Source organism: Diadema antillarum, unplaced genomic scaffold (genome assembly GCF_040938485.1).
Source record: "Diadema antillarum isolate AM-2024a unplaced genomic scaffold, OU_Dant_1.0 seq00000166_RagTag, whole genome shotgun sequence".
Lineage (NCBI taxonomy): Eukaryota > Metazoa > Echinodermata > Echinoidea > Diadematoida > Diadematidae > Diadema > Diadema antillarum.
The window spans coordinates 349,183-359,494 of NW_027271236.1; the positions used below are offsets into that span (position 1 = coordinate 349,183).

General features: G+C 37.2%; 1 protein-coding gene across 1 annotated transcript in view; it reads left to right on the forward strand.

Annotated features, from left to right (window-relative positions):
- The window catches only part of LOC139728148 (uncharacterized), a 37,283-nt gene extending 27,349 nt beyond the window's left edge, over positions 1 to 9,934 (forward strand). The window contains exons 3-8 of the mRNA XM_071639114.1: positions 1,324 to 1,473; positions 3,257 to 3,322; positions 4,160 to 4,477; positions 5,384 to 5,619; positions 9,079 to 9,198; positions 9,914 to 9,934. Coding sequence (XP_071495215.1) covers positions 1,404 to 1,473; positions 3,257 to 3,322; positions 4,160 to 4,477; positions 5,384 to 5,619; positions 9,079 to 9,198; positions 9,914 to 9,934 — 831 coding nt within the window. The 5' untranslated portion in view covers positions 1,324 to 1,403. The remainder of the gene's footprint in view (positions 1 to 1,323; positions 1,474 to 3,256; positions 3,323 to 4,159; positions 4,478 to 5,383; positions 5,620 to 9,078; positions 9,199 to 9,913) is intronic.
- Positions 9,935 to 10,312: the final 378 nt, after the last annotated feature.

Below are 10,312 nucleotides of genomic sequence, written 5' to 3' on the forward strand. Positions count from 1 at the left end.
CATTGTCTCTCACTGACCCTGATAAAGCCCAAGCTATTTTGACCCTTCCCATGCCCAAGAGGAGACACATTGTGCCTCAAATAACTCTGTTATGGTTTAATATTTCATAATCATATTTTTCACAAAGGCACAGCAACTCTTATTTTACATGAGAGCAAATTTGAATTTTCTCAAGGTCACCCATGGAGGGCGTTATTCACCAAAATATAAATAAATTCATAGGAAAATGCTGGGACATGATATTTCTGTATAATTTCTCCCCCCCCCCCCCCCCGTGTATATGTTTAATCATAGTTTAATCATATTCCTATCTAACACAAATTATGTGCAAGTCGAAGCTCATTTGTTATGATTTAAATTTCTAAAGGTCACCACATGAGGGAGCTAGTCATAACAATAAAAAGATATAATTATGAGACCTGTGATGTATTGATTTGGACAATTGCATGTGTGCTATCACATTTCATATTTCCATTATATTGGAAATTTAAGTTTGCAAATTGATAATGTGATATAAAACAAATGATATTAGACGTATAACTTTGGTGAAGGAATCAAATTGACACAACATAACAGCAATCTTCGGAAAGTACTGTTGTTTTCTATCAGCTCTATTATATCTATTGTTTAATGCCGCTGTCACATAAAACAAAGGAAATGATATGAAAAACATTCCAGGCAATAATTACCTGAAATTTTGCTTCTTCAGCGAATTTCAGCCAAGAAACGCCCATTTCATACACTATAATATTGTTAATTGGAATTGGAATTGACTGATATGGTTGTCAGTTTATGGTTGCCATGACAACCAGCAATATGAAATAAAGCTAAATGTTGGGAATAAGATTTTAGGATAAGTAACTAAATTTGGTTGAATTGGATTAAAGGCGAAGGAGTGGCGAAGGAATGAAAATCTGATAGGGGGCACAATGTGCCCTCCTTGGGCCTTATAGGACCTGTTTGAGCAGGAAACAGTGTTTGAAAGTTCATTTTGGATATACAGTCTTTCAAAAAATCACTCCGCAATGGGTAAAGGTCCACTATCCATATGAATTTGCATTGTCCTGTCATGGTAAGGCATTATAAATTTGAGGTATTGAACGATTATATATCATTTGCTTCAGACAGTGGAATTACTTTTTAGGGTCAAAGTTTAAATGAACTGTCAATTCTGTCCTATTTAACAATATATATTTCTGATTGCCCATAATCAATTTTCAATCTGCACTTCGTTCTTTTTTTGTATATCATCTCATTGTAAAGTGTCTTCCGATCATGATTCAAAAACAATGCTTCATGTTGCTGTTTTTTATATCTCTATAGCTCTCTGGATGTGAAAACTGCATTGATCAAGTTCCAGTTTCTTGTCTTCTTGTTGTATTGCGGCTACAAACGAAGTTGACATGAGTGAAACGCCGCCTTCTAACCCTGGAATGTCAGTGGGTGACATCAAGAAGTCCTTATACGAAAGAGGTTCGGAAATCCCGCTTAGATAACTCATGGATTTGCTTTCATGAATTCATATGAAGAACTTGCTTCCAAAAGTGGTTATTCAGACATTTTTCAAATTATAAACCGCCTTTTTTCCTGAAAGGGAAACAATTATCCCCATACAACTTTTCACATTTCTCGTACTTCTATCAACTAAGTTGTATTATTTTCTTGAAAGCAGACACGTTGTATGGTTGCTTAATGTACTTCATGCACGATCAACACTGATCAAAGAAGAAAATGAGTGACGCAGGTATTGTTCATAATAACATGAATTAGATACGTTTTAAATTTACATGCGTTCACCCTAAAACTGCTCCAATTTTCGTTCTCCGCCCCACCTGGCGATTGGCAGCTCTAATCAGTTTCTTGCACTGGAAGTCTAATATATTTTCCCTGCCAGATCATCTAGAGTTCAGTCATTTTTTTTTAAATTTCTTGCCCGAACATTCTTCTTCAGTTTAGGCCTAGCATTCTCTATAAGGTTCACTGTATCTTTATTTCACACTGTTCATCCATTTTCACCTTTGTACTCGTTTGATGAATTTTCTAGGCCATTGTCATGCTGGAAAACTTAATCCCGGACCATATTTCAGTTCCAGGCTGAGCTTTGCAGAGTATCTCGGGTAGTCATCATTTTGTTCATGCTGCCATAAAACTTGTTCAAATTTCTGGTACCAGCATCGTGGTATATCTATGGGATTGCTTTGCTGTATGTAGACCACTACCGGCTCACTGGATAAGTTTACTGGCACCATGAATAAAGAGATGGTAACGTGGGACTTTCCCGGCAAAACGAGAGCTCAACTTAGAACCTAACTCTGGATCAGAATAGTTTCTTTCAGCATGGAAGAGTTCAAGAATATTCCTTTTCTTTATGCATCAAACCTAATATAAGTGTATAGGAGAAAAAATTGATACACTGAACAGTATGCAGTACATGTGAAAAAAAAACCTAAAGTACCATGTGCGGAAGAAAATTTCAAACATGAGACTAAGCTGTAGATGATCTGTCAGGACGAATGGTCCATATTTCCAGGGAAGGTCTAGAAGAAGCTACTGATAAACAGCTTTCCATCTCGACTAAGGGCAGTGGAGGAAAATAGAGGCAGCAGTCCAGAACAAAGTTTTAGATTATAGCTGCATGTGAACTTTTGACTTAGTGATTATCTGCCAATATTTACTAATATGAAACATATTAGACATTATGTCTCTCACTGTTTTGATATGTATCATTCATTTTAAGCAGACATATAACTTGTCTATCCTTACGGAAATATAACTTGACAGGAATGAAAGAAGTTTCAAAATTTGTGTATTTTTTTTATCAGGTTTAGTATGTCAACCTTTCGCCTCAACGATGTGTGTGTGTGTGTGTGTGTGTGTGTGTGTGTTGCGAGGTTGATTCTCAATATTCAAAGTTACAAAATATATATACATATAAAGATTCATTATCATTACAAACTGCAAAATAAAGACACAGATTTGTCTACCCTCCCTAGATAAAGTTTCATCTGAATAGCTGTTTCTCTCTTCTTCTTTTTTGTCGCCAGAGTAAAGTGAACTTTAATCTTGACTGGCAGGACTTTGTCAATGATCTAACAAGCTTACTCTCCTGGAGGAAGGAGTGTTCTCACAATACTTCTTGGATTAGATGATTCTTCTCTTTCGAAAGTGATCCAAATGACATGCCATGGCATACGTGAGCGATCCTTACAAGCCAACTAATAAGCCTTACACATTTCTGTTCCTGATTTTGAAACAGGCTCCTGGGGTAGTGTGCGTGCCACCAAGAAATCCCTCATGCCCTACGGACCTGAGCCAAAAATTCGTAAGAAAAACCAGCCCTATGCACAATCCAACTATAACAATGTAATGGGCTTCCATACATTGTATTTCTCTTCTGATTTTAAGTGAAATACATGTAACATTATGAGTTCACATTAAATGTAGGTGAAGACTGGCAAAACAACTCAATTTTGGATGAAAAAAATAAATTTGTCATGGGCTTAGAGGGTTGTAATGTACAGTGTATTATTTTTTTTAAATCACAGCATTATTCTGATTCATCTTTTATTGGAATTAGAGTGCTACCTGAGATGTATTTGGCCACTAATGGCCACAATTTTTTCGAGGTGGTTGCTTCTGGTTTAATTGCATTATTACTTCGAGGTGATTGTTATTAAACATCCACTTCACTTTATTTCGAATCGATTCAAATCAGTTCATTTATTTTCATCTTTTTTTTTGTTCAAACAAAACATAGCACCGGATAATATAGGAATCATACTATCATAGACACATTAACATCAAATGAATGCTTTGCACCTGATAGGAGATGAAAAGGCATGTTGAATAGAACATTTCACCTCATTAGTTATGAAAGTCATTTTGACCTTTGGCATCATTATTTTTCCTTAAAAGTATGATGTGTAGTTGTATATGATAATATGTAACAGTAAAGGAAAACTTTATTCAACCTTTTATTAACAGACGTATTTTCAACACTGTTCGTTTGGCTTTCAAAACAATTACATTTACAATCAGAAATTTACAATTTTCTGAATTGCCATATTTTCCCTGACGTCAGAAGCATTCACCTCCAATTGAAATGGAATCGATTCGGATCAGTATAGTTTGATATAAATCTCATTTCGTTTACCAGCAGCAGAGGATCCAATATGCGTTGAAAAGAGAATCGATCACAATGGAGGCGAACTTTGGAACGAAACTTTTGGCTTCTCACTCTCTATCCCTCCCGGAGCTCTGGCAGAGGGCGCTAGTGAGGTCATAACACTCACCCTCCTCGCAGAGAAAGCAGACAGCCTCAAACTACACAAGGACGACATGATCGTTAGCTGCGGCTTCAAGTGCTCTCCAGCCGGGCTGAAATTTCTGAAACCTGTCCACCTCACGATCCCTCACTGTGCAGTCCTGACTGACCCCTCCAAAGTCGATACAACCCTTTACTTGAGTGATGGCAGTGGTAATGACTCTTGAATGATTTTGATATTTTACACCCTTTCCGCTGACTTCGATTTTGTCTTGGAATTGTATTTTACGGACTATACAGATGTCTATTTGTATACCATCCTGAAAATATATTTATTCATACCATCACAAAGTTTTGAAAATTGAGAGGAAAATTAGCACAGCAATCACACAAATCAGATAAAATAATGCTAAGATCCCAGTGAAATAGAATAACGGTCAATTAAGACCAACAAAAAAAAAATTACTGTAATCTTCTCGCCCTTGACATAGATAGGGATACGTTAGTTATCCTAATTTTTAAAAAAAAATCACGCAAAACAATGTATGTGTAAATCTACGCAAGGCAATTGAATTGCCCTTTGCAGACAGAGAAGGTCCGCTGATAAGCAATGTAACTATACAAAATGGCTCTAATGAAACTGTTTCTGCCAAAAGGTGGACACTTTGCAAAAGACACTCGTCTAATCTTATAGCCTACTTCCCTGACGTAGCATGGAACTATCTAAGGCATCAGGCTCTTTTCTTGTATGTTCGATGGTATGTACACATATATAGGAAGAGGTGTCACATCTGTCTCTATAGTTAGAGGGAACTTGGCTGTACAGCTCTGGGACTGCGGATTTTTTTTTTAAAGGGTCTAGGTTATATCCCCAGATATGGAACCATCTGGAAGTTATGGGTTTCGTTGTCATTTTATTGCGGTCACAGACGGGTAGAGGACCTAGGACTACGGCAAGGAATATCTCTCGTAAAATATAGTGATACAATTTCTGAGGCTGCTAACAATGAAATACATTTTAATTCTTATAATCATTTCTTTATTATTATATTGTCATAATTCAAAGTAGAAGTATTATCTGATAATCATTTTTTTTTTATTTCACTCCGATATCTTAAGGACTGATGGCAAGCCAGAAGACATCATCTCACTCATGCGTTGCACGTAGGAACCACTTCGATGTGTTCCTGACTCAACTAGCCGGCGGATGGCCGACAATCGTGTTTAGTGAGAGATCATTTGTGAGCCACCTTAAAATGCTTTGCGAAGTTTACTTTCCGAGAGAGATTCAAAAGCATCACGACGACTGTCCGTTTGAGGTGTGTCTCTACAAGGATTTCAAGGGAGTACAGGAGGTAGGTCATTGATATATCGTGGAACCATGAAAAATACAATAGGGAAACTCAAAGCCGAATTAGACAAATAGGGGCAAAATAGGTTCTGTGTTTTGATAACGTCCCCCTTAAAAGAGGATAATAGGAAGCGTCATGGAAGAAGAAGTTCAACTCGCACATGTCACACTACAGTGATTTATTTGTCAATTCATTCTCGACGAATAGCATGGTCGAAACCCGTCATTCGTATTTGTTTTGCTGTATATACTCCGGTAGGACGTCTGGTGAAATCCATTCTTCCCGTATCAGCACATTGCAATAGCGGGAATACTCAGACGTATTTCACTTCACTTTGGCTTTACTTTGGACAAACACTTAACCCTAACTAGGCCGGGGGGGGGGGGGGGGGGGCCTCCGAAGCCCCCCCCCCCCCCCCGACGTTCCGCGCGATGTATCGCAATCGCAAAAAGCTATCGCCGCGACGTTTCATGACTTTTTTCTTTCGAGTCTTCCGCATCTTTTGACACCAAATTTGCGACGCCCGGGCGCGCGGTTCCAAAGTTACGCATAAATATGTACATGCATGTCAGACCTAAAATTGCTCAAAAACGTTAATTCGTGTACTATTTCAATGCAAACTGTGCTTACTGGCAAATTTCATAAAAGTATGATTATTTTGGTGTTTTATTGATTAAAATCAATGAATAACATATTTTCTTGTTCGGAGCGATGTCGCGGACAAATTTCATCGAATAAACAATGAAAAACATAAAGTGGAAAAAACAAAGAAATACATAAGAAATTCAAAAAACAATAAAATACTTAAGAATTTTTCTGATATCACAATTTTTTTAAATTACATTTGCTAAGGACACTAAAAAGAATATTTAAACAAAAAATGTGCCTGTTTTGAGCTTTATTTTGTGATTTATACCAATTAGTCTGATTTTATGCATTATCATGCATAAATTAGCATAATTTAGCATAAATGATGATTTTTTGAAAAATTACCTTCATGGTATTTTAGATTACATCATAGGCAATGTGTGTGCCAATTTTCGTCGCGATCGCGCGGTCGACGGCCGAGATCTGGAGGGGGGGGGGGGGGCCTGGGAGCCCCCCCCCCCCCCCCCCCGGCTCTATCAACTACCTAAATAGCCCGGCCTAGTTAGGATTAACTCTCAAACACCATATCACAAACATCTGTAAATCTTCATCTTGGGTTATCTACAGAATAGGGAAGATCTGGATCAGGCGTCTGCTTGATCACTCATCAGCTCAGCGACTCGTCCATGCCATCGTCTCCTCTTATCTGGACTACTGCAACTCCCTTCTTGCCGGCCTCCCTCTTTCTCACATATCCCCTATCCAACGTAGCCAAAATTCAGCCACTAAATTAGTCACCCTGTAGGACACATGGCCATCTACTATTCACCGCTCACTCCATTGGTTACCTGCCTATTCCCGCATTACTTTTAAAATCCTACTTCTGACGTACAAAATCACACGTAATTTTACACTCACGTATTTTCAAAACCTGGTCCCTCTTTTGCCAGACCTTCCGTTATTCTTCCTCACTCCAATTATACTTCATGGCTCACGTAGAAAAACCCGTTATGGTGACCAAGCCTTCTCCTCTATTGCCCCCACCTTTTGGAAAAAAAGTCCCTTTTCATATTTGGAATGCCTCATTTATTGAGTCATTTGAAAATTCTTCTTAAAACCCATCTGTCTTATCAGTTGTGATTTTTTTTCCCCTGAAGGAGCACACAACTGTTGATAAACGCTGTATCGTACTGTATCTCCATGTAATTTTTCTTCTTTTGTCATTGTAATTTTGGTTTTGCATTGTCCTAATGATCTTGGTTTTTTAGTATTTTGTGTGCTTAGAAACAGCAGTATAAAGCGCCTTATGAATGCAATAAGCCTATTATTATGTGATAATCATTATTTACCTTTGAGTTTATAACAAACGCAGTAAAATATTCGCCTTAAAGTATTAAAAACGAAGCAAAATAAAGACATAAAGTCACTCACTTGACCGCTTTCTCGTGGAGATATTTGAAAGTGCAAAATACAGTTGGAATTGTGGATTTGGATCCGCTTTGATCCCCTAGTCAACTTCATCATTAGCGAATAAAACAGTGTTGGTAAATCCCAGCTGCCAAATACATATTATATACAAATGATATTATATCTGGTTATCCAACTTAAGACTATGAAGTATCGTGTAAAGGCACCATATCGTCGGATCAGGGAGGTGACACCTCCCTGGTCGGATCGACCGGGTATCGAAGCAGGTCTAGTGTCTCTCGCACACTTGCCTGGTCGGACATTCAGTGTATTACATTGCTTTGATTCCCTTCTCCATTAATTTCATGCTGAATAGTCTTTCTCCAGGAAGTGATAGCTTATTTAACAATTTCTTATCAAACTCAAGTTTACAAGTTGACAGAATTAGTAAATAGAAAGAAACTCTCAATATCTTTTAACGAATACATAATTCCCCCTTATGCATTTCCGGGATATGTTTAAGTGATTAGACTATTATTCATGCAATTTGCAGGAGCAGTAAGGTAAACATTTTTTCCCCAAAATGTCCACTGCACTATTTCACATTTGTTGGTTATGATATCCCAAATTGTTGTGGAGATCCATTCTATACAGAAGGCATCACACGGAATATACCATAAAATTCAGTATGTTAGTGAGCAATTTGAGCTGCAATGCTGCACCATGTTCAACTTAATTTGGTGTAGAGACTAAAATTAACCAAAAACATAACGAGATAGGGGTTTGTGAAAATCGCACTTAAAATGAAAAAAAAAACTATGTTCAAGTTAACGTTTCACATAATGTTAAGGCAACAGTGCAGCCACATGTTATTCAAGGTGTAGGATATCAAAATGTAACACTCTGCAAAATCTCCGATTGACATTGACTTGTGTATATATTTTCACTGAGTTAAATGTTTACAGAAAAAAAAAGTTACTGACAATGATCTCACAGGGTAAGTGATGAAATACGTTTTTTTTTAAATACTGCTAGTTTGTATAACCCTAAGGATCGTGTAAGATCGAAATCGCTTTTTGGTAATGATTTTAGCATGATTTCCTATCCACTTTTCCCTGCAAATTAATTTTATTTCAGTTTCATTGCCGATCATGGCTCTGGAGGGCGCTGTTTCTATTGATACTACCAGTTACAAGTTGACAGAAATCGTAAAGTCCATGGCAAAAATCAACCAAGAGCATATTTAATGTTAGTGCAGTTGACAATGTTTGATGCCGTCTTTGTTACACCATTTCATGCGGTCAATGACAATTGCCATGCAACTGCAGTGTATATAGGCCTATGCTAGTACTTGGATGTGGGCCAATTTAGACTACTAGTTAGTTTAGTTTGGCGGTCAGTGACGACGCCAATATCAAATTATCAATCGACATGTATCTATTATTTTTTTTTTTTGCATTGGTGCAGACCCGACAGTACAAACGGCATGAAAGCAGTGTGATCGTCGAAGGCTTTCCTGTCGAGTTTCTACTCTCCGTGGAGGATATTCACCATCATACATGCTTCATACATGTGTTTCCCGTAAAGGTAAATGAACACCTTAATATATAGTGCATCGTGAAATGGTCTACAGCTTGCTGACCCAGACTTCATTTTAAATTGAATATGCGAAGGCAGTGCATACAAAACTAAGCAGGTAATGCTTATACAATATATTGATATGATATATACAATAGGATTTGGGTAGACCATTTGCTGGCAAAACATTTCGATATCATGACATTTGATTAATTTCAATTCACTTTATTTCACATTTCTTAAAAATGCACAAACATAGACATATATACAGAACATAGCACATAAATATACACAAAACAATTTCAGAACACAGATAGTACAAGGACTGCTGCCTAAAATGGAAAATAATAAAACAGTAAAAATGCAGCAGATGTGAGAAAAAGTCCCTTGGCCTATCAGAGGTCAAACCCTTCGCGGACTGCATCTTACAAATTTACATTTAAAAACTTTGTTACTTTAGTTAGAAGACAAAAAACATAAGATGAACAAGAACGGAGACAAAGAGCAAGACCGGCAGACAAAATGAAGACTAAAGACAATGGGGGTAGACAGCAATTACATGGCAAGAATCAAGTAAGAAAACAAAGGAGTACTGACAAGGATTTACTTGTAGCTAAGTCATACTAATGGGCCTCTGTATACACAACATAAAAAATACTTCATTGGGTGAAATTACAAAGTAAATGTGAGAATACATCTTTTCTATATTTCCTTGTAAATGCAGGCAAAGAAGCTTTACTTCTGATAACAGGCACTTGACAGGTATATTATTCAAATTCAAATTCAAATTCAAACTTTATTTTCACTTTTTTTTTCCAACAGAATGTACAAAAAAACAATATGATACATTTTGCATGCGAGTCGTTGATAATGTACATAGTCAGACAGGGATAACAACATGTTCATGTCTTTATGTTTAGTACAAAAAGAAACATACACTCTATTTATACACTCTGTGAAAAAAAAAGTGGAGGTACCCACTCAAAAGACTATGCTTGTAACATGTGGGCACCCCTGAGGGAAAAGAGGGAAAGAGGGGTAGTAAAGGGGGTGAAAAACTTACAGCTACAAAGAGTGCGGGAAACTGGGAAAGTCGGAAATAGAAAAAAGAAAGAAAGAAAGA